Raw genomic sequence first — 25525 nt, forward strand, 5'->3', positions numbered from 1 at the left:
AGAGGAACATGCTAGCACCATCCTAACATGTGTATACTACCCTGTGGCAGGGCATCTGGAGGACAGTCTGGAGCTTACAGCCAAGATAGCCTGAGTTCAATCCAGAAGCACCCTGCCCTGCCCCTGGAGCTGGGCTATATAATTAGGGAAAGGAAGCTAAACAATGGAAAGGGGACCTGAAACCACACTGGCTACTGTAAGTGGCAGGTCACTACCCTGACCAGAGCCCTAGAGACTTTGTTTATCGGACTACACATTTGGTTGCTCTGAAGTCTCAAGGGCCTTATGAACTAGATGAAGTGATTCCTCCCCTGACATGACATGACACCTAAGGAATAGGAGAAAGCCTGCCTGTCTCCTGGAACACCAAGAAGCAGTAGGAAGTCTGATAGCCAGGGTCAGTTTGGAGGCCTTCTTAAAGAGGACATTTTTTTTTTGTTAGTTAGTGTCAAGGTTCCTCCCCCACTCTGAACTCTAGGGAACAGATGTGGGGACCTGCATGAAAACCTCCTAAGCTTACTTTTACCAGCTTAGGTTAAAACTGCCCCAAGGTACAAATTAATTTTATCCTTTGTCCTTGGAATATCCACTGCCACCACCAAACTCTAACTGGGTTTACTGGGAAACGTAGTTTGGACACGTCTTTCCCCCCAAAATCCTCCCAACCCTTGCACCCCAATTCCTGGGAAAGGTTTAGTAAAAATCCTCACCAATTTGCATAGGTGACCACAGACCCAAACCCTTGGATCTGAGAACAATGAAAAAAGCATTCAGTTTTCTTACAAGAAGACTTTTAATAGAAATAGAAGTAAAGGAATCACCTCTGTAAAATCAGGATGGTAGATACCTTACAGGGTCATTAGATTCAAAATATAGAGAATCCCTCTGGGCAAAACCTTAAGTTACAAAAAAGACACACAGACAGAAATAGTCATTCTATTCAGCACAATTCTTTTCTCAGCCATTTAAAGAAATCATAATCTAACACATACCTAGCTAGATTACCTACTAAAAGTTCTAAGACTCCATTCCTGGTCTATCCCCGGCAAAAGCAGCATATAGACAGACAGAGACCCTTTGTTTCTCTCCCTCCTCCCAGCTTTTGAAAGTATCTTGTCTCCTCATTGGTCATTTTGGTCAGGTGCCAGCGAGGTTACCTTTAGCTTCTTAACCCTTTACAGGTGAGAGGATTTTTCCTCTGGCCAGGAGGGATTTTAAAGGGGTTTACCCTTCCCTTTATATTTATGACAGCCTGCCTGCCTCCTAGAACACCAAGAAGCAGTAGGAAGTCTGATAGCCAGTGTCAGTTTGGAGGCCTTCTTAAAGAGGACACTTTTTTTTTTGTTAGTTAGGTTTTGGCCTCCCACTTGATGGACCCTGTACAAATGGTGTAGTCAGCAGGGTTCCATGTGAGCCCCCTACCCTCAAGAAGGGTCATGGATGGAATACTCTGATTATGCCTTCAACATAACAGACAGTGGGAGATTGGAGCTGGTGGTTTCTGGAGGCGCAGCATGCAGCCCAGCCATACCCACAGGACACACAGCTGGTGGAGCATGAGAGGAATTGTCCATATCAAGAATCACAGCTGGTGTCCCAACAGCCTCAAGAAGAGATGCAAATAGTCACCCCACAACAAGAGGTGCTATGTGCAGAGCAGGAGCAGAATCACCAGCTTCAGACAGACATGGCCAGACTGCTCACCCAGCAAACTGCAGGGAGAAGATACCAGCCATAGTAAATCTCCCGAGCCTCACCCTGACCAAGCTGAGTGGTGATGACCCAGAGGCCTATTTGATCACTTTGGAGAAGGTCTGGGAAAGGAGTACTGGATAGTGTGACTTGCTTCTACCTCACCAGCAAGACACAAATGGCCTGTGAGTGACACAAGTGGCTGAGTGAGGATAGGGCATAGTCATATACCACACTAAAGATGAGCGTAAGGGACTGGTTTGGCATCTACTTGGAAATATATCATCAGAGTTTGGGGGATGAACCATTTTCTGCCAGAGTGCACCCATGTGGTGTGGCCCAATGACTCCAGGATATGCTTGCCTAGTGGCTGATTCCAGAGACCGAGACTATGGGGGAACTAATGGACGGTATTGTTCTGGAACAATATCTGTAGATGATCCAGCTGCAGTACAAGCCTGGATCCAGCATTTCTGTCTGACATGTTTAGCAGTGGCCATGGAAATGACTGAGAGGTTCCAGAAGGCCAAATCACCCACAAATGGGTAGGCGTGGTCAGGAACAGCAGCAGGAAATGGCACAAATGCCCACACAGAGGGTCAGCTCAGAGCCACTGAAATTCTGGACTGAGGCCCACCCACAACAGCAGCACAGACAGAAAGGATCAGCCCTCACATATCTCAAGTTGTCTGAGCATACCACTTTTTGTCTAGGGAGGTTGGGTGTTGTGTTATCACTGTGAGGACCTGGGATACATTTGGCATGAATGATCCCTTATGAAGTGTGACTATCTGGGATGCTACTTTGATTAGTCTAGGGAAGTGAACAACGAATCCATAGGCCATCACAGTACCTTATGTAACACAAACAAAAATAGGGCCAAACACCGTGGAGCATTTGGTAGATTCAGACTGTGGGCAGACCACCTCCAACACTACCTAGTTTCACTGTAGGCCTTAAATCAGGGACATCCCATTCAGGTGTCATGTAGCCACGGTGATGTGCAAACATACCTGACAGCCTTAATGATCCTGCGTGTGGTGAACCAGATGGACCAGCTCCAGATAGAAGTGACTGATCATCTATCCTGGTCAGTGATCCTGGGACGGGACTGAAAACATCTTCTGGCTCTTTTGGGAGTAGACTCCGTCCCATCTTTCCCTGAAACCATGAAGTGGCAAGGAGGAATGCACTCAGCAGATACCTGGGATCTAGCCCTGTTGCCCAGTCAGACCTTTGAAATTCCTCAGAAGACCTGAAAGCCACGGAACCAATGGTGGAGGGCTGGAAAGGTTTGGCAAGTCTGGGTCTGTCCCAGAAGTGACTCCACAGAACCTGAAGGTGACCATGGGGGCAGACCTTAGAGAGTGGACCTCCTAACAACACAAACCCCTTTATGACCAGGAGAGGGGCCCAGCAGAACAATCTTTCACTCTAGATTACAGTGTGCTGGGTAACATCTTTGACACTGAGGTGGCCTAACACGAGGACCAACTGTCCAGGGGTTTTGATTTGTTTCTTGGCCAGACTGTACAAATAGGTAGCAAATATCTGCCTCCTGTCCTGACTGCCAGACACTAGCCATTTGCTATGCAGCAGGCGTTATGTCTTCACCATTGCCATGTGGCACCATATTTAGACAATGTCATAATCTACAGTTAGGACTGGTCCACCCATCTCTGGGACTTGGCCATAGTCCTACAGTTACTGCGAGATGCCAATCTGATGGTGAACCCAAGAAACTGCAAAATGGGAAGGCAAAAGATTAAATAGAACAGCTAGTTGATAAAGTGGATACCATTAATGAAGGCTCCTTGGAACCCACAAGGGGAGAGGCAATTCTTGGCTGAGTCCTAGGTGGGGCACAGGATCTGGTCCAAGAGGTGAATTTAGCTAGCACTCGGTAATAGCGACAATAATGTAATTAAATTTAACATTCTTGTAGGGGGGGAAATACCAAAGACACCCACCATACTAGCATTTAACTTCAAAAAGGGGAACTACACAAAAATGAGGAAGCTAGTTAGGCAGAAATTAAAAGTAACAGTGAAAAGGGTGAAAAGCCTGCAAACCGCATGGAAACTCCTTTAAAACACCATAATAAAGGCTCATGCTAAAGGTATACACCCAAATTAAAAAAAAAGCAGTAAGAAGATAAAAAAAATGTCACTAAGGCTAAACAGAGTAAAAGAGGCAACTGGAGGCAAAAAGTCATACTTTAAAACTGAAAGTCAAATCCTATTGAGGAAAATAGAAAGGAGCATAAATTAAGGAACATTAAATTGCAGAACTACTAACTGTGGTATGTAACCTATCACTTAAATCAGCCTCTATACCAGATGACTGGAAGATAGCTAATGAAACACTGATTTTTTTTTTTTTTTAAAAAGGCTCTAGAGGGAATCCTGTTAATTACAGGCTGGTAAGCCTAACTTCAGGACCAGACAAATTGGTTGAAACCATAGTCAAGAACTGAATTGTCAGACACATAGATGAACATATGTAGGGGAAGACTGAACACAGATTTTGTAAAGGGAAATAATTCCTTACCAATGTATTAGATTTCTTTCAGGGTATCAACAAGCATGTGGACAGGGTGATTCAGTGAATATAGTGTACTTGAACTTTCAGAAAGCCTTTTGACAAGGTCCCACATCAAAGGCTCTCAAGCAAAGTAAACAGCCATGGGATAAAAGGAAAGGTCCTTTCCTGGATCAGAGTAAGCCGTTAGTCTGTATTGGCAAAAAGAAAAGGAGTACTTGTGGCACCTTAGAGACTAACCAATTTATTTGAGCATAAGCTTTCGTGAGCTGCATCCGATGAAGTGAGCTGTAGCTCACGAAAGCTTATGCTCAAATAAATTGGTTAGTATCTAAGGTGCCACAAGTACTCCTTTTCTTTTTCCTGGATCAGTAACTGGTTAAAACATAGGAAATAAAGGGTAGAAATAAATGGTCAGATTTCACTATATAAAGAGGAAAAAAGCAGGGTCTCTCAAGGACCTGTGCTGTTCAACCTATTCATAAATGATCTGGAAAATGGGGTAAACAGTGAGGTGGCAAAGTTTGTAGATGATACTAAATGACTCAAGATAGTTAAGTCCAAAGCTGGCAGCAAAGAGTTACAAAGGGATCTGACAAAACTGGGTGACTGAGCAACAAAATGACAGATGAAATTCAAAGTTGAGAAGTGCATAGTAAAGCACATTGGAAAACATAATCCCAACTATTCATAGAAAATGATGGGTTCTAAATTAGCTGTTACTACTCAAGAAAGAGGTCTTGGAGTCAACATAGATAGTTCTCTGAAAACATCTGCTCAATGTGCAGTGGCAGTCAAAAAAGCTAACTGAATTATTGGAACCATTAGGAAAGGGATAGATAATACGATAGAAAATATCATAATGCCACTATATAAACCCATGATACCCCCACATCTTGAATACTGCATGCAGTTCTGGTTGCCCCATCTCAAAAAAGATATATTAGAATTGGAAAAGGTACAGAGAAGGGCAACCAAAATGATTAGGGATATGGAACAGCTTCCACATGAGGAAAGATTAAAAAGACTGGGACTGTTCATCTTGGAAAAGAATGACTGAGGGGGGAATATAATAGAGGTCTATAAAATCACGAATGGGGAGAGAAAGTGAATAGGTAAGTTTTATTTACCCCTTCCCTAACACAAAAACCAAGGGTCACCCAATTACATTAATAGGCAGTAAGCTTAAAATAAACATAAGGAAGTACTTCTTCACACAATGCACAGTCAACCCACGGAACTCGTTGCTGGAGGATATTGTGAAAGTAAAACAGGGTTTATAAGAGAATTAGAGGGTAGGTCCATCAATGGCTATTACCCAAGATGGTCAGGGATGCAACCCCTTTGGGGTTGGAACAATTTTTATAGTTGGGTGCCAAAAGCCATTGAACAAAACTGTAAACCCTGTGCATGATGAAAACCACTTAAAGACAGGGGGTGCTGCTGCAACCTCAGCATCCCTAGTTCAAGTTACCCCATGCTCTGGTTGTCCCTACACCTCTGACTGCCAGAAGCTGGCACAGGACAACAGGAGATGGATCATTTGGTAATTGCCCTGTTCTGTTCATTCCCTTTGAACCATCTGGCACTGTCCACTGTCAGAAGACAGGATATGGGGCTAGATGGACCATTAGTTTGATGCAATATGGCCATGTTTATCGGCCAACATACCTGTTCCAAGCATCAAAAAACAGGTATGTCCTTCCTGGGCCCAGTCAGATATTATGGACAGTTTGTGCTAATTTTTGCCTCACTGGCAGCACTTCTCATAGACCTTGTCGAAAAGTCAGCCTCAAGACAGATTGGAGTCACCTCAGTGAGACCAGGTGTCTCAGGAGATGAAGAGAATTCTCTGCAGTAAATGCTTTCTGCACAGCCCCGACTTCACACGAGAGTTTATTTTACAGACCAATGCCTCAAAGTGAGCACTGGGTGTGGTCCTTTCCCAACTGTTCCAAGGTCACTAATACACCATCGTCTACATGAATAGGAAGTCCCTAGACAAAGAGATGTGGTACTCTGCCCTCAAAAAGATTCTTGATTCCCACCATCCACTGGGCCATGAGGGTGCTAGTACACTACCTGTTCAGTACCCTGTTTATCTTGATCACTGATCCTATACTCTGCACTAGCTCCATATGATGAAATGCCCATGTCAGTTCTGAGCAGTAGAACACTGTCCAGGAAAGGAACATCATAACACTGATTTCTGTTCTCTGACTGAGGAAGATGTAGGCACAATTATTGAGTGCGCCAATGGATCTAGTCAGAGCGGGGAGATATGTGATGAGGTGTACTACCCCTTTATGGGACAGTCTGGTGCTTACAACCAAGACAACCTGGGTGTAAACACGGGCTGCTACAGATTGCAGGCCCATTAGTCTTTAGGTCACTAGCCTGACTAGGCCCTAGAGACTTTGCATATCTGACTATAAGTTTTGTTGCTCTGACTCAAGGCTCAGAGATCTCAAGGCCGTAAGAATGGGTTAAGCGGTTCCTCCCCAAGCTGACACCTAAGGGAAAGGGAGAATAAGCCAGCCTGCCTCCTAGAACAATAAGGAAGCACTAGGAATTCTGCCAGAAGGGGTCAGTTTGGAGGGTTGGTTTTTTAAAGGGGACACACATTTTTGTTAGTTTGGTTTTAGCCTCCCCCTCCAGGATCCTATACACACACACTGTTCCTGACTGATAGGGGGCTGGGGGAGGGATTGGGCTTCCAAACAGCAGAGAGGGTCTGGATGAGGAAGGCTGAGGGTCACAACAACATGATCGTACAGTTACTCAGGTCAAGAATAAACATTCTCATGATAAGTCATCTGCTAGAATTGGTATTATAACACTAACTTATAGAAATCAAAGGATTTATTGGGACACTGCAAGTAGTAACTCCAGCACAAAAAGGCAGAGCTAAAACTCCTTACTAATGCCCTGATCAGATATAACAACATATTAGAAACAAAAACAAAAAAGCAACAACTTTGCACTAAGATAAAGATACAGCACCACCTATGGTTGGAGGTTCTATCTATACTAATCACTACTCTATTTTTGTATTTCTCTTAAGCAGAACATGATCATGTTTTGGCAGTATTTTAGCCAGGAGCCTGAAAGAACAAAAATGCTGCTTATGTTCAAGATACATCTTGGAGTGGGCATCCAGTTATTCTTTGTGCATGTAACTTTTGGTTGCTGATTTTCGGGGACATATTCATGATCACACACATACGAAATTTCATCATCTTCTTTGTAGTATTTCTGCCATAGAATTAGGAATCTACCATTTGACAACCAAATGGGAGAACACTTTTCTAAAGGAAAAAGGTTTAGTATGGTTAGCAGTTGGACAGCAAGTATTTAAACTGGGGTGGGGGGGAATGAGATCCTTTGGCTTTCCACTTTCTGTCAAGCCTACCATTCTGTGCACCAGGTCTTCTATGCTTCAGATCCCTCATTAAAATTCACCTCTTTCACTGTCGCATCCTATGTCATTCTGACCACCAATGTCTCTAAACCTACTGATCTTGTACTGGAACAGCTATGCTGTGCATTATGTTGACCTGAATTTGACTGTAAACTCTTTGGGGAATGGATCTTGTCCTTATTTGTGCTTTGTGAAGACCCATACATGCCCACAGCTCTATTTAATTAACAACACTGCACCAGGTTGTGGTGACCCCCACTTCTCTCTCCTAACTTTTCATGGGAAGTAGCTATTCCTATCCGCAATTTTATAACTAATCTAATGGAGATTTTCCTTTAGTTTTTCAAAGGGTAGAATAAAAGATTTCAAACATCAAGACTTCAAAAATGAGCACTTTACACATTGGGGGCTGGAGGAGTAAAATCTCATAATATTTCTGCCACTTCTAACATAAAAATAGAATAATCTGTACTTTCAAAACCCATACAGGGCCAATTAGTGTACATTCCCCTCGCCTACTATACGTGATCAGAATTTCAGTTTTGAAATTAGTTAGAATTGTCTGCGATGAGTAGTGGGGAAAGCAGGGCTGGAGACTCTATGAGGGGCCAGGGAGCAGGGCTGGACAGACAGTAAGACACCTATACATGCTCTATGGAAAAAAAATATTCATAGCAGATGGAGAAAACTTGGGTGTAGGTAACAGATTTCTCCAACTGGAACGCAAAGTTTTCCACTTAGAATGGATCTGGCTTTGTAAAAAGCTTTGTGCACAAGCCTGGGAAATCTTAGATATTGGCTAAAGACTTTATGGAACAGCTGTGATGCTTTTAGGTCTCTCAGACTCCCCTGGTCTGCGCCCAACCTCTGAATTACTTTCCAGCCCAGAGCCAATTCTCCAGGTACTAAGTGTGTTCCCTACACATACCAGTTCCCAGAATATGCTGAGGAATAGATCTGGACAGGGAACCGTTTTCCTATTTCACATTAAGACAAAACCTGAGACCTTTTGAAAATTTTCATAAAAAATATGAGAGAGAGAGAGAGATGCTCATCCCAGAAGAGCCAAGTGGTAGGGCACTTACATAGTAAGTGAGAGACCAAGGTCAAGTCCCTGCTTTGCCATTCTCCCACATCCCAGCTAAGTGATCTAATCACTGCCCTCATCACTGATTATAAGCCACTGGTAAAACTACTGGGTTCAAAGGCGATGCACTTCTGGGATGGCCACACCTCATAACCAAAGAGCAAATTAGCCCTTACTATTTCAGGAAACTGGAGTTATCCATGGAGAATGGTTGTTTTCTATGGGGGCTATGAGTAGTAATAGCAAAATGTGAACAGCAAAAGATGCCAGTGGAATTACATGAGCAGCACCAAAGAGTAGTAAAAATGAAAGGAGTGGCCAGAAGTTATTTTAGGTGGCTGGCTTTAGTTCAAGATATAGAAATGAAAAGTAGCCAGCATGACTCCTGTAACAGCCATTGAAACATACCAGAAACGATACTATGTCACCCATGAAAGGGGGCTATGAAGCCTGTCAATGGCTGCACATTGACTTTGCAGAAAAATAAGCAAATTTATTTAGTTGTGATTGTTGCTTATTCTCGGTGGCCAGAGTTGGTGTACATGACAACAATCTCTTCTGTTTGCCATCTACAGGTTACCTACAGAGCTCTTTTCAGATAATGGTCCATAATTTATTTCTGAGGATTTTCACATATTTCTATGGAAAAATGTGTGGAAGCATATTTGGTTGGTTACCTATCACCCAGCATCAAATGGACTGGCCGAGTGTTTTGTGCAGATATTGAAACAAGCATTAGACCAAAATAATGGGGGACATAGTGTGTTGCAAATTTCATGTTCTCATATAGGTCTAGCTCAGTCTGTCAGCTGAGTTTTTTAAGACTTTAGTTAGGTACTACATTTGATTTACTTAGACCAGACTTACTGAGAATACTTGATGAAAGACAGCAAACAGTCAAAAACCCACAATGTAAACCTGCCAGGCTTGTCTCCATAGGACAGGCAGTGTTGGTAGAAAATCACCGGGGAGGGATGAAGTGGGGAAAAGGAGTGTTAAAGCAGATATTGGGACCAGTGACATGTTTGGTAGAGGTGAAAGAGGAGACAATGAAGAGGCACACTGATCGACTGTTACTAGATACAAGCTCAGCATAGTTATAGGATGTGACAGTAAGATCCATGTGGACTTGATCAGTGTTTTCCTGATCCTGCTTGCAGGCTGTGGGGCTCCGTAGGGAAGCATGCAATCTGGATCTATAGCAATTAGGCTGTAAAGAGGCAGTTTGCAGTAAAATGGGGTGAATTGTGCCTCCCTGCCTTGGGGACCAGCCTGCTTTCTCTCTGTGTTTTTGGTTTTGTGTCTTAAAATTTTGGACACTAAGAAATAAAGTCATGTTATTGTGCAACCTTCCCAAAAGGATATTTTGTATGTTTATCTAACTTCTCTGTTTGTATGCCATGACTAACAAGGGGGAAGTCCTACTAAAGATTTTTTCATGTCCCTGGATTACGAGTCTTGACTGGGAGATGTCAGAGCCAGACTACAAAAGCATTGTTATACAGTCTCCCCACTCCTCCCATCCTGGTTCCTTCAAATGCTGATGATACTCTACAGATTTATTAGTGTTTCATGCTACAATAGTATTTTTAAGAAAAAAATCAAATTTACATTTACTTACTAAGACATTTTGGCATTGGGTCCCAGCCATCTGCAGTACATCTGATTAGATTCCAGGTGCTCTCACTCTTAGATACATAACCATCAAGACATCTGTAGAAAATTGTCACCCCTAAACGTACTGAAAGTCCTTTTTGCTGTGGTTTTTGTAATAGCCAGTTAATCTGCCATTTTCTATATATGGGTAGTCACAGAGTTTCACTTTAAAAGAAAGTTTTGAACATATATATATTACAGAGTACATGAAAGAAAAATTCACTTGTTATATTCACTCATCAGTTCTCTCCTCAGTTTTAGTACTTTGCTATTTGAATGTTACATTAACTGGAGTCATGAGTTCAGGACATATACAATCTGATGATCTGGATTATTTTACTTCTCACCTCCATAAGCTTTTCCTACCAAGCAGCATGAGACAGCTTTAGAAATTACTGCATAACAGCTTGTTATTCACAGACTCCAGGAAGGATTACTCTGTTCTGTGGAAACTAATTGGAAGAGGTGGGAGGAGGGCAGAGCTCTGCAAGATTCCACTCACAATTCACTCAGATTGTTCAATTGGTGCATGCGTTACCGCTTTCACCTGGTGAACAGGGGATCCTGCCCCCAGAACACACACATTGTGAGGGATCTCCTCATGGTACACGACCATCCACAAGTGGGCAAGATGGTACCTTGGAGGTGAGTGATTTCCCGCCACACAGAACAAACTCAGTGTTTACCACAAAATCTGTAGTCTCATTATCAGAGGGTTAATTTATAATGACACTGTTGGGCTTCAAAATTTCTTACACCTCCTCCTGTTTTAGACAGCTTTCATTTATTGTTAAATATCAAGGGCCAAATTCCTTAATTTTTACTTAGTCCTTACTCAACAAAACTCTCATTGCAGCCAGAGAGATTTTACCTGAGGAGAGATTAGGTAAACATTTGAGAAAAAACTTTGTGATTTAGCACAGGAAGAACCACCTGGAAAAAACTGTAACAGTTCAGAATAAATGAAGGTACCAAATCTGAGGGCACAAAACTAGGGCTGTGGTGTATATGAGTGACTCAAGAGTCCAAATATGTCCCATAGGGTTTCTTACCATTCATACTATACTGGTATTGTGCCTGGTATGCTACCATTTTGTTAGGTAAAATGCAGAGATACAAATCTTCCCTCTAGTAGGGTTAATCCTAACACATTTGCCAAGTCAGTCATAGTGTATATGTTCATTGCACAGTTATTTACAACTATCTGATACCACACCATGTTCTTTTCATGGGACTTTTTCCAAGACGTTCAAAGTAAGCTTTGCAAAAGGGAAAAGCCCTGCAAGTGTGAATCTTTCATTTCTGTTTACTGCAGAAGTGAGGCCTCTAGCTTCTTTTAATTTAAATGTTTTTACACTGTCAGTGATACACATTATATAATCATCGGGATTTTGATAGCTGATTTAATATGTTTAAAAACTTACAGATACATCTTGGAATAGGTAACCAGCCATTCTTTGTACATTCCGCTGTCTTTTGCATGTTGTCCGTTTCAAAGTGAAATCCAGGATTACAGTCTACTCTGATTACATCCCCTTCTCTGAACACTCTCTTTTGGGGCTGGAAGGTTCCATTAGTCACTAATGGGGGATCACATGTAATTTCTATACAGAAAGAGACAAACAAGTTGAAATGGAAATAGGACTTTAGGCCATAAATCCCCTTCAGTTAAGAGTCTTTATATCCATCTTTTTTATTACCTCTCAACATTGCAGTATACGAGCACTTTCTGCATCAAACTGTGAACGTGAGATCCCTGAGCACTTAATGAAGTCTGTAGCTCTTCTCCTGTGTCTGCTGCTGGGAGGATCTGCTTAGGGTAATTTTATTTTATTTTATTGTGTGGGGAGCAGGTAGTTATTGCTATAAGTATCATTCTGATTAGGGTGGGAAAGCTTTATCAAAAAGGCAAGTCTTGCAGTGAGACCTAAAACTGGACAGACATAATTTTTGTTATGTCACATGGAAGTTCATCCTATAGCTGGAGCTGGATCTCCTTCACCAGAAATACCTTATATCTGGCTCTCTCTCACACACACACACACACACACACTTTCTCCTAGGCTTGGTGATTGGCATTGTCCCAAAGAAGTGCAAGTCTTGGCACATCATAAATGGAGATGTGATTTCCAATGTAGGTGGGTCCTGATCTACTAATGGCTTTGTGTTCTTGATCAGAAGAACCCCTCCACAATATGTGGCTTCTGGGGGAAGAACCCCCCAACCGCTCATTCCAGGTGGAAGCTCTACTCCTTGCCCTAATGAGATTGGCTGCGTAAATTATGGGTGGCCTTGGCAGGATTAACCCTGAGGTGAGAAATGCAGAACATAATCCTTAGTGCTCAGATGAGACAGGGGTCCTACAAACAAGACTTCTTCACTACACAACCCTGATTCATTCTCAGAGCCACTCAATTTTAATAGTTAGGTTTCAAATAGACCCTCCTTTTTCTGCACACATTCAAATAGCCCTTAAATACTCAGGAACCCCCGAGTCTCCTGGAAAGTCATCCCTCCAAGACATATTTTGCTGTATGACATCATGGTAATGGACAAGTCAGGTCTGGTGTCAGAAATTAAAGCACCCACTCATTCTATAGGGCCCATTGACTTATGAGGAGAGGCTGAGGGAACTGGGATTGTTTAGTCTGCAGAAGAGAAGAATGAGGGGGGATTTGATAGCTGCTTTCAACTACCTGAGAGGTGGTTCCAAAGAGGATGGTTCTAGACTATTCTCAGTGGTAGAAGATGACAGAACAAGGAGTAATGGTCTCAAGTTGCAGTGGGGGAGGTTTAGGTTGGATATTAGGAAAACCTTTTCACTAGGAGGGTGGTGAAACACTGGAATGCGTTACCTAGGGAGGTGGTAGAATCTCCTTCCTTAGAAGTTTTTAAGGTCAGGCTTGACAAAGCCCTGGCTGGGATGATTTAATTGGGGATTGGTCCTGCTTTGAGCAGGGGATTGGACTAGATGACCTCCTGAGGTCCCTTCCAACCCTGATACTCTATGATTCTATGATCAATAAGTATATGAAAAGCACCTATCCCCATGGTACCTATAAATCAGGCCCACATGCCAGAGCATTTTCTTCAATCCATATAACAGTGACCCTGGCAACAATACAGAACAATTGCTAAACAAACCAGAATACAATGACTACAATTACAATTCATGTAGTGTGGCATAAATAAGAGACATCTGAGTACATGAGTGAATTTCACCTGCTGTCTTGATTACAGCAGTGCTACTTATAGAAATACTGGGACTGCTCACCTGTGTGTGCACTTTGAACTCTGCAGTGTTTTGGGGAATGCACTCAGCCCTGCTGTATCAGGCAGTAGATTATGTACATGGCAAGTCTCCAGAACTTCGTAAAAATGAGAGTGAATATCTTCCCGTCCTCCTTCAAAGATTTTCATTCACTCTCTTGTTAATGACTTTGTCCTGTTTACTGTATATTCAACTGTTTCACCTTTGCAAAGTGGGGTTGGGGATGTCAACGCTATCAAATAATGTGAAGTTGTATATATGAGAGTTTGCTCTAACAGCACTTGACGATGTACAGTATTGAGCATATTTAATATCACCCCACACCAGGGAAGAGTTAAGCTAAAGGGTTGTTGAATATTTAGATTCATTTTGTATCTTACCTTGGCCCTGAGCACAGAAAGCCCAGAGAAGCTGAATGATGAAACAACTCAGCAAAGTCATTCTGGTGGTTGACCAAGTAGACCCAGCACTTGTAATGGCTGACGCAGAGTTCTGCTCCTCTCTGGATTCTGGCCTCAGCAACTGCTTTTAAAGATTGATCTTGCTTTCTAACCCATTCCTGTAGTTCTATCACCTCTCTTTCAACATAAAGGTAGTAGAGATAACATATGTAAACTCCACCGGGAATACAGTTCATGGGGTTTTTTTTCAATATCCTCTTTCATTACATGACATTTCTCCCCACACAGCATGATCTGGGATATACTTGTACAAAGTACTAAGACTTCTACTACTGGGAGTTCAAACAAATTCCTGAGGTGTAAATATCAGATAAATTGAGGTTGCTTAAGCTACATTTTTGGTCTGCAGAAACTTTCACTGTGCATTCCCCAGGTTGGTTTTCATCTCTATTACTACATTCTTTTTTTTTTCTGCTTTCCAAAATGGTCTATTAATTGTTCAACACAAATTTTCATACTACATTCTGCTAACCTAAGAGTTCATGTAGAGTTTCTGTGGATCTGAAGGGGCCTATAGTTTTGAAATGCTGGAAAGGGAGTTCAGGATTTATTCATATGTTTAAAGAGGGGTTCCTGGCTACGGGAAGTTTGAGAACCATGTGCACAAGAAGCATTTGTTGGAATCTTCAGAAATTCCTATTTGGAAAAATGAATGGGGGTTTTCATCAGTTTTTACAAACCACCTTTTTTCTTTCTTCAGAAAGAAGAAACACACCATACACGATGGAAGACCATTAAATTGATATCCCATCATGTCTAACTATTTCATTTGGCACATGTATTTCAAAAAATGTGTCCAATTGAAAGACTTTAGTTGCTGAAGTTGTTCCAAACTGAACATTTTATTTGAAATTACAGCTTTGTCAACTTTTCTGATTTGCCAAAGTTTTTCAAAATTTTTAGATTCACTTTGACTTGAACATTTTTTCTTTCTTTATTCCAGAATTTTGGAACTGCCAGTGAACCAAACAAATCAGTTCTTCATGAACTGATTCTATCATGTCAGACTATTTCATCTGGCACATGCACTTCAAACAAAAAACCAATGAGACTCAATGAAAGAATTGGGTCTTCAATATTAGAAACCTTGGATCTCATCCCACTTCTGCCAAATTTGACCTTGTTCAAATTCCCACTTACCTGCAAAGAAAAAGAAGAGTGGTGAAGCACACAGCATCATGAACATGATGTAGTATAAGAGGAGACAAACACATTGGCTAACCAGACCAATGCCTCTTCCACAAGGCTACAAGGGGATTTTTGGGGGAGGGCATTCACTGAGGACTTGCCCAGTCATATGCTCTCTGGCAAAAAGACATTAATCTACCAGTCTGAGCCTGAGTATTGTACTGTCAGACAAGAAACCACGTACTTCACAGAACTGAACTAAAAAGCTAATATTTTTATTTATGCATTTTCAAAGCCAAGTGCAGAATATAAGCTGAGTGCAGTGAGAGTTCAGGGATATGAGTTTTGTGTGGATCCCCTCCACCATTTGTTTTGAACCAGTGCACACAGAAACATTATAAGCACCTATTATTTTAGAAAGCAGAGTATTTTTCTGGGAGTCTTGGAAATCCTTTTATGAAATTACCCCAAATTTGCACCACTTGCTCTAGTCCTACACTTGAAATATCACAGCAATTTTCAAGCAAACTCCCTGCCCTACGATTTTACAGAACTTTAAAATATTGTCTATAAACCAAAACTCTGCTGCAAGCTTAGGTAGGCGCTGCCCTATGAACAATGTTCAGAAAGCCGCAGATGTTCTGTTTTACTAAACAGCCAAAATCAGCAGATGGTCGGAACTTGATGGTTACCTGTTCTGTTACCTTCTGAGGCACCTGGCATTGGCCACTGTCAGAAGACAGGATACTGGGCTAGATGAGCCTTTGTTCTGACCCAGTATGGTCATTCTTAAGTTCTTATGTTTTTTGATAGTTACCCTGAATGTCTGGAACACCCTCCCTTCTTCTTTATGAAATTCCCCGGATCTCCTGACCCCAGAATACAGTTCCTGTCTCTCTTGCTGTATGACCAACCCCTTCTCTTACACACACATCAGTTTTAGATTAACAAGTTGCTGGGACCCTCTCTCTCTGAAGGTGGCACGATATTCTGGATGTATTTGTATAGCCCCCTTTCCCCTGATCAAAGGTAGCAGGATAAGGATGCAGCCGGGCTGGCAGATGCAGGAGACAGAACCATGTCTAACCATGTCTATCCTATGAGGGGATATCTACACTAGAGTTTTTACCTCAAATTAATCGAGTACCAATTAATTCAAGCTAGTTAACATTTTGTAAAGGCTACTTTGGACTCTCCTCAAACATTTGTCCCAGAATACTACCATGGTTTGCCCTAGGCTGATCCTTCTGGTTAACCACAAACATTTGGAAACTGCCCAGATCACCCTTTACATTCGCATTAAATCCCTTGAGTTAACCATCAGTCAATTAAATGGAGGTAAAAAAACTTTAAGGAAGCCAATTCCTGAGACATAGCATTTCACCAGTGGAGGCTGGTATTGTGCGTGCGAGTGTTTATCAAACATTGATCAGAAGGTCATTGGCCAAACAGACACTTTGAATTCTGGCGTGAAGCAGCACTGAATGTGGTAAATCATGTTTTGAAAGAATCCCCCTTGTATGCCAAAGGCTAAGGAAAGAAACATTGTCATCATGGAGTAACTTATCCTGGTGTTTTGAGTAGAGTCAGGATATGGCCAACCAACTACCACCTACAAATGTTACTGTTGTCTGCAGTGTTTCCGATGGACACCTCTGCACAATGTCTGGCAGGGCCTGGCCTGGTAACTCTATTCTTCAGCAAAACATCTCAATGACTATTTATCTGGAGACTTATTGGATAATACAAAGAGTCTAAACATATTGGTTCAACCCCCAAAATACATATTTATTTTATAGAATGAACAGAAAACAATACAAATAGGTGCAAAAATTAAATGAATGCAATAGTAAGGGTGAAATTTCCATTGCACATGATTTAGGAAATGCAGAAGTACTGTGATGGTTCCCCTAGAGAACTAATTCGTATGTATGCACTGAGAGTGGAAGGATGACAGCAGCTGCAGCAAGGTGGACAGGTGAATCCTGGCAGGAGAAATACTCTGTGAGAAAGGGTGTGGGCAGAAGTAGCTGTATATGGGATGTCTAATGACTGGAATAAAGCATATATCTATTCCGCTTTTGCAGTATGCATGTGTCCCTGTTCTGTAGCCTATTTGGGACAGACCCACAATTTTCCTGCACTCTGGCCAAAGAATCCCATCAGTGCTCACTTATTTTCTATTCCCATCTGGTGGCTAGGAAATTCACCTCAGTGACAGCACTGATTTAATTTCTAATTGACTGTCAAAAGAGGAGCAAAGAATTGAGAATTTAGTCACAAACCACATACAGTTCACAACTGCAGAAATTCTCTGCAGATTTCAGCTCATTTTTGTGTAGTCCTTTCATAATATTTTAAGATTTCTTTTCAGTTTATTTATTTATGTGTTTAACACATAGAACAATGTTTTCCATTCAATTCTGTTAAATGACTGTCTAGTCTGTAGTTACAGCTCTTAAAAAAAAACACAACATTTTCTTTCCACAGCAGCCAGCCGTCAACAGTGATGGAGGACCCAGCTAAAACACCAAATATTTTCCGGAACTAAACTTTCTGGTTTGCAAATGTCACAAGATCAAGATTTCAAATGATTCTTAGTTTTGACCAGGTGGGAAATGTTGCTGTTTCTGCCAGCCAAGAGAGAAAACCAGAGAGTGTAGATTTCATTTTAAAGTTAAGAAGAGGCTCTGGTTTGGTTTGAGTTTTGGGTGAAGATTTAGGTCCTTCCTTAGAGTTACAAAACCTATTTGCCCATCCTGTGTTGCTTCAAATTTGTTATAGGAATGTATATTTTGATCAAAGACATAAACAAGCATGTGAACTGACAAAGATGAATCCAAGCACAAATGATGACAAAGAATAGGAGATAATGTGTAAATATTATAAATAACTGGTTAATGGCCTCAGTGATCCTGAGGTGCTGGTTAAAAACATCTGTTTGAGGCTTCTTATTTTCATTAATCTTGAGTAACTGTCAGATAAAGAGAATAACAGAAAGTAACAAGTTAGCGCTAAGTGTACAATTTAATCTAATAATAGAAATAACAGTGTGATGATCCAGGTCATCATATTTCTCTCCATCACATGGGGATTCTACCAATCAAAACTTACCAGCTTTACAAACAGAGAAAAAGTTAATGTAGCAACCTGCATGGAACCCAGAAGGATGGTCATGGGTTGCAGAAGAGAAGAGTTCGAAGAAGGGCTCCAGGCACTTAGCCTTTGTGTGTAGATGACTTGCATTGTTATGCGGCAGTTGGAGCAACTCTGTAAAAAGTGGCTTTACTAAAGAGCTAGGTTATTTTCAGTAAGAATAGAGTCCTCTCATTTTATTACCTAGCACTCAGCGAATGAACCAAACATATCACATGGCGGGGCGCAAGGAGAGACAGCGCATGTGTGGGCCTAATGGACACTGGTACCGAAGATCTCCAATCGGCAGTGCAGGAATGCAGGCACACCTACAGTGGAGCACCCATAGGGACCCTACTCAAAGAAGAATACGAGGTTAGCAAGTACATTTTCAATCTGATATGCTTAGTATACCGAGTTGGGTTTTGACATTTGTTAAGCAAGACAAGAGACAAACGCAATTTACTGCTACACCTTGAAGGAGGCAACCAGCCATTCTTTGTGCATTCAGCTGTATTTTGTCCATTATGAATATGAAATCCATGATTACACGTAATTATAATGACATCGCCATCCCTATACATGTTCCTTTGAGGTCTGAATCTACCGTTATCCACTCCTGGAGGATCACATACAATTTCTAACGAGAATGAGACAGACACATTTTACAAATGAAAATAGGCCAGTAAGCTGTACAATCCATCAGCAATTATTGTGATTTATCTCCGAATAAAACATATGGAAATTGCATAGAAGGGAACTTACTGTGCTCCCCCACTTTTACTGTAATGCTGTTTAAGAAGTTGCCAAATAGAATGTGGATGAACTGATTTTTAATTGAGCAATAAGCATGCCAGAGCTGGTCAAAAATTTTCAGTCAAAACTGTTGCTTTTAAAAGAGAAATGGGTCTTTTTCTAAACCAAATACTTTCACAGAAAAGTTTGGGTAGCTTGGTTTGAAATTTTTGTTTGGAATTTTTCCAGTTTTTCATAAAAATTGGATATTTAAAATCATGTTTTTTCTACTCCCGTTTTCTTCTTTTTATTAGTAAATACAATAGAATGAATGGTGTCAAAGTCTTTTACCACCATTTTTTCTTTTTTCCATCTTTGGCTTTTCTACTCTGTAACTATTCCAAAGTTGGAGAAGTTTTCAAAATTTACAGAGTGGAAAAAGGAAAACGAGATAGGAAATCGCAGACACTATTCATATACTATTTGCAGTAAGATGCCAAAAAAAAAAAATTGGGAGGGTGGATAGGACAGGAAAACATTCAAAATTTTGAAATTAAATGTATATACTTTGTGAACAAAATGAAAAATTGCTCTATTTCAAACCCTGAAAAATGGTAAAACCATCAGATGTCAACACTTTTCACAAAATTGCTTCTCCATTTTTCATCCAGCTCTGGCAGATTTGCTGCGTCAGGGCTGGTACCATAGAAATTAAAAGGACGTTGTGTTATTCTGTAGTTACAAATTGTTATATCCAGCAGTGATTATACCATCTCTAGTTCTCCCAGCACTTTCATACCCAATAGCAACAAACCAAGCTCCAGGCACAAATTCCATTTTCCCATTATAGACCCAAGTTGTGCTGTCAAGAAAGGCCTGAGCGGCTCTGACCTCTGTTTCTGAGAAGGCTTCTGACTATTGCCCTTAAATATTCTGTGAATGGATTCAGTAACATCTGAAATAGCCTTAGATACGCCTAGTTACAGACAGTAACTCATTTACATTTTTTAAATTGTTGAGTGACAAATAAATGCCACTTGGTTGTTAAATTAACTCAGGGGTCAGAGTAGGGTAGGGCGAATCTGCCTCACAGTGTCTATTAGCCCCTGAAATGTAATCAGCTTAAGCGAGCTGCCATCTGGAAGGCTTTAACATCTGCGTTGTGGTGATCAGAGCAAAGAAGCAGCTCTTTCACGTTCACTTATTCCTATCATTGCAGAGTGCCCTCTACTGAAAGCAGGATATTTGAGATACCCACTAGAGCCCGTTTCTACCTACCTTTGCATCCTGGATAGACAATTGCATTTCCATGGCACTGCACCATAAGATTGAGATAAATTAGTTGCAGGTGCATATCCTGGTTTGCAGCGAAGCTCAAGAAAATCATTACATTTTAGGTACACCCATTGTTCTCATTTGCTGTCCCATTCAACTCTACCATCCAGATTTCCATTTCTTCCACTGAAATAGCACATGGCTCTAAAACAAGAAAAAGAAGCAGTTGTCTTGGTAACCCCCCTCACCCCCAGGTAAGCACATTAAAGTAATGTGTTTACACAGGTGATGAGTTTTGTTCAGTGAATCTCTAAATAAACCTCAAAGCCTAAGAAAGCAACATCTTCTTTACCTAAACAGAGTGGTGCTTTTGTCCAATTCCCATTGTCACAAAAAGATCTGTTCTGTCCTTCCATTGCATAAAATTTTTGGCATTTGAATTCTACAAAGGAGCCAGATGGGTATCCTTTTTCCAAGAAAGTAGTTGTGTCTCCATTCTCAATAGTAGGTGGCCGGCTACAGTTTTTTCCTGTTTCTAAAGGGAAAAAATAACAATTATAATAATCTTATGCAAAAATGGTTATGATGTCATTTTTTGGCTTTGGTACAGCATGTGGAAAATGGCTCCTTGTCCAAGGTTAGGGAAACCACTTGTAGAAACCTCATGTGGCTGAGCTAGACACAATGACCAAAATACTAAGGGCCTTATCCTCAGCTCGTGTAGATTAGTGTTACTTCGCCTGAACACGATGGGGCTATGTCAGTTTATACCAGCTGAGGACGGAGCTCTGAATTTCTTGGGTTTTACTCACTTTATTCAGACACTAATTTTTATATGTATATGCTTGAAAAGTTTTTATTCTACATTTGAAAAACTACCTGAAAATCCCCCTTCGATTAATTACAAAGTTGCTGTTAGGAATAACTACTGCCCGTGAAAACTTAGAAGAGAGGAGTGGGTCAAAACAATACCTATAATTGAATTCTGTCTGAATGAAATAGTGTCATAAGTGTGCACAGTACTTTACAGAGCTCAAACAAGGACAAGGTCCCTTCTCCAACGAGCTTACAGTCAAATTCAGACCATCACAATGCACAGGATAGCAGTTCTGGTACCAGGACAGTAGGCTCAGAGACATTGGTGGTTAAAATGATGTAGAAAGTAAGAGTGGAAGAGGTGAATTCTAAAGAGGGGGTCTGAAGTAGAGGATCCTTTTTGCACAGAGTGGGCGGCTTTCCCACTGTAGGGAGTATATTGATAGGAGGCGCAAAGCCACAAGAAGCTCACACTTCAATCACAATATAATTGCCAATCACACCTTCCTGGCACTCATGACTCATGCAGGTGGGTGAGAAAGGTTAAAAAATATTCAGGGGGTTAGAATTTTGGTCTTGAGCCTCGTTCTTTGCTCCCAGGCTCTAAGGGGCATGGTGGGCTGTGGAGTCAGCATGCTTAGCTCTTGGTTAGGATCTTGGCAGGAGGGAGCAACTTGTGTTTCTCTGTAGCAAATCTTCAGACTCTGAGTCCGAGTCAGTGATAAGTGGGTGAATAATAACTTAGCATGAAGCCTTAGGGGCTTGGAATGAAACCCTGGTGCCATGGAAGTCAATGGCAAAACTCCTATTGACTTCTATGGGGTCAGGTTTTCACCCTTGGGTAGCAGCTGATGAGTTGGGAATGGAATTGCTTCAAGAGCAGTCAGAGGATACTTTAACGAAAAAAAATGCCCAGTTGCTAGATGCACTTAACCTTTTTGCCTTTAGGAAAGTGTTCTGTCATTCATTTGGAAGATGGTAAATTTATATGTAACTACGGGAAAACCTACCAAGAAGGTGATGACATTTCATGTGTGTGCGCTCATGAATATAGTCCTGAAAATCTGCACACCAAAGTTATATGCACAAAGAATGACTGGTTGCCTTCTCCAAGATGCATCCATAACAGTAAGCAGCATTTATGTTCTATTGTGTTCCTGTTTAAAAACTCTAGACATGTTACTATCTTGGTCTGCCTAAGTTAAACACCAAAATACCAATTCTAGCAGGTGACTCGTCATGGCAATGTACATTTCTGATGTGAGCAACTGTGCGATCATATTGCTGTGATATTCACCCTTCCTCACCCAGTCCGTCCCTGCTGTTTGTCATCCCCCCTCATTGTGTTGTATCTAATACAGTAACTCCTCGCTTAACGTTGTAGTTATGTTCCTGAAAAATGCGACTGTCATAAACATACAGCTAAGGGTAGCCTAGAATTCCTCCTTACCCGTACGGGGTTAAGAAGCTCAAATAACCTGGTTGGCACCTGACCAAAAGGACCAATGGGGAAAGAAGATACTTTCAAATCTGGGAAAGGAGGAGGCTTTGTTTGTGCTCTTTGTTTGTGTGTTCTCTGGGGGAAGCAGAGAAGCATCAGGTCAGAAAACTCCTTCTCCTAAAATCATCTTAAAATGAGTCTCAATATTGCAAAAAGAGTAAGTAAATAATGCAAGGCGCATTAGCTTATTTTTTGTTTTTAGCTTGTGAATTTTCCCTGTGCTAAGAGGGAGGTTTATCCCTGTTCTTTTTTTTTTTTTTTTTTTTGGTAACTTTAAAGTTTTGCCTAGAGGGAATCCTCTGTGTTTTGAATCTGATTACCCTGTGAAGTTACCTTCCATCCTGATTTTACAGAGGTGCTTCTTTTACTTTTTTTTCCCTTTATAATAATGTTCTGTTTTTTTAAGAATCTGGTTTATCTATTTAGTTGGTATATTATTCTCAAGCCTCCCCAGGAGAGGGAGCGAAGGGACTTGGAGGGATATTTTAGGGAACAGGAACTCCAAGTGGTCCTTTTCCTGAATCTTTGTCTAACTCACTTGGTGGTGGCAGAAGTACCCATCCAAAGACAAGGAAGGATTTGTGCCGTGGGGAAGTTTTTAACCTAAGTTGGTAGAAATAAGCTTAGGGGGTCTTTCATGTGGGTCCCCACATCTGTACCCTCGAGTTCAGAGTGGGGAGTGAACCTTGACAGCTATTGTAAGCGAAACAATGTTAAGCGAATCCAATTTCCCCATAAGAATTAATGTAAATAGTGGGGGGTTAGGTTCCTCACACTCTACAAGGCAGCACGAATGGAGGAAGGGGAGACAGCATAGCAGACAGAGACAGATACCCTGTGTGAGAGAGAGTGATTGCCCCTTTAAGTAGGCTGACCCCACTGTAAGTACACTGCCTTTTTAAGTACAGTAACTCCTCACCTAAAGTCATCCTGGTTAATGTTGTTTGGTTGTTACATTGCTGATCAATTAGAGAACATGCTCATTTGAAGTTGCTCAATGCTCCCTTATAATGTCGTTTGGCAGCCGCCTGCTTTGTCCACTGCTTGCAGGAAGAGCAGCCTGTTGGAGAGATCTGGTGGGGGATTGGAACAGGGTGGACCGGCAGCCCCATATCAGCTCGCTGCTCCCCTAAGTTCCCTGTGCTGCAGCCGCCCAGCAGGCTATCACCTGCCTGCAGTTCAGCTGTCCCTCCCCCCATTGCCATGTGCTGCTCCTGCCCTCTGCCTTGGAGCTGCTCCCCGGAGCCTCCTGCTTGCGGTACAGGAGGGGAAGACGGGGGGCTAATGTCAGGGTGTCCCCTTCCCCTCTGCTCCTGCACCCCACTTACCCCATCTCCATGGGGGGGGGAGGTGACACGACAGGGCTTAGGACTGAGGGAGCTTCCTGGACCAGCTGCTGTATCAACTTGCTGATCTACTTTAAAAGGCAGTGTCTTAGAGTGGGCAATCTCTCTCTCACACCCAGGGTGTATGTCTCTGTCTGCCATGCTGTCTCCCCTCCCTCCATTCGTGCTGCCTTGTAGAGTGTGAGGAACCCAACCCCGCCCCCATTTACATTAATTCTTATGGGGAAATTGGATTCGCTTAACATTGTTTCGCTTAAAGTCGCATTTTTCAGGAACATAACTACAACATTAAGCGAGGAGTTACTGTATTTGGTAAATACAGGAAAAAAACTATCAAAAGTGTGCATTGTGCAACTGACACCTTTGAAATGAATTACCTTGTATTTTTTTAGCAGGGCTTCATTATTTTAGTTCTTAGAAAACAATTATTTAATAGATCAGGGTAGAGAGCAGCAATTAATTGCCCGGTTGCCTTATTTGTCATGCTGGAGGAACACCACACATTAGAAAATAATTAGCCTCAGTAGGTCCAGAGATTCCAGGGAGCGAAGGATAAGGAACTGCAAAACACATCCTCACTAAGTAAAAGTAGCATTTACTTCCTGAGTGCTCACTCAGGTCCTGAAGAAGGCAAATAGCCACCAGTTGGTGTGGATTATCCTGGACCAACTCAGTTTGTATTCCCAGAGGTAATTACCTTTTTCATAAATTCCTCATACTTTTTGTAATCGTCTAGAACAGGGGAAGATAATTCTGAAACAGCAGCCTCATCTGGCAATAATGAAGTGTTGAGTGAAAGCATTAAATATTCCATCTGCTCCACTGTCTGCTGAGCATCCATAGCTGGAGGACCAGAAACTGGAGAAATTCTTTCAGCTGCTGTGTAATGGTTCTGGTACACAGAACAGTGCCAGCTAGAGCATGGCACCCTGATAGAGACCTAGCAAGTGCTGACTATGTGAATATCACATGGAGACTGGAGAAACACTTCCTAGATTCAAGAAAGTCCACCGCTGTACTTGATGTAGTACCATGGCCCAACTCCAAAGGAAGCTATGTCGAGATCTGCTCATGTAAGAGTCATGGTGCCAGCACGTTAACTTGCACAATAAGGAATCCTGAGATGCTTCAGACCTCCTGTAAGGAGATCTCAATATGTAGGATCTCACTTCTAGTCTGAAGAAGAATCAGCACTGGAATGCCAAGGTGGCATTGTACTGAGTGGAGAAGATGAACTGCAGGACCTGGACCCACGTAAGATGGACAGTACCAGAGAAAGCACTGAGGCTTTCCTGATGAAGGGACTTGCTGGAAAATAGAGCTTCAAGACTGGTCTTCCCCCTTTCTCTACTTGGCTAGAGCTCAGGACTTGCAGTGACATTCCCCTCTTCCAGTGACAGGAAAATCAGCAGCAGGAAGTCAGGTGTAGGATTTCTTTCCAGTACTCTACCCAGCTGATG

At 41.8% G+C, this 25525-nt stretch overlaps 1 protein-coding gene across 1 annotated transcript in view; it reads right to left on the minus strand.

Annotated features, from left to right (window-relative positions):
* Window positions 1–25525, minus strand: part of LOC119566992 (complement receptor type 1-like) — a 207535-nt gene that overhangs the window by 77970 nt on the left and 104040 nt on the right. The window contains 6 exon segments of the mRNA XM_043520786.1: window positions 10363–10485; window positions 10488–10562; window positions 11822–12001; window positions 14049–14177; window positions 15216–15269; window positions 20755–20937. Coding sequence (XP_043376721.1) covers window positions 10363–10485; window positions 10488–10562; window positions 11822–12001; window positions 14049–14177; window positions 15216–15269; window positions 20755–20937 — 744 coding nt within the window.

The sequence above is a fragment of the Chelonia mydas genome, chromosome 8 (assembly GCF_015237465.2).
Source record: "Chelonia mydas isolate rCheMyd1 chromosome 8, rCheMyd1.pri.v2, whole genome shotgun sequence".
NCBI classification, from domain to species: domain Eukaryota; kingdom Metazoa; phylum Chordata; order Testudines; family Cheloniidae; genus Chelonia; species Chelonia mydas.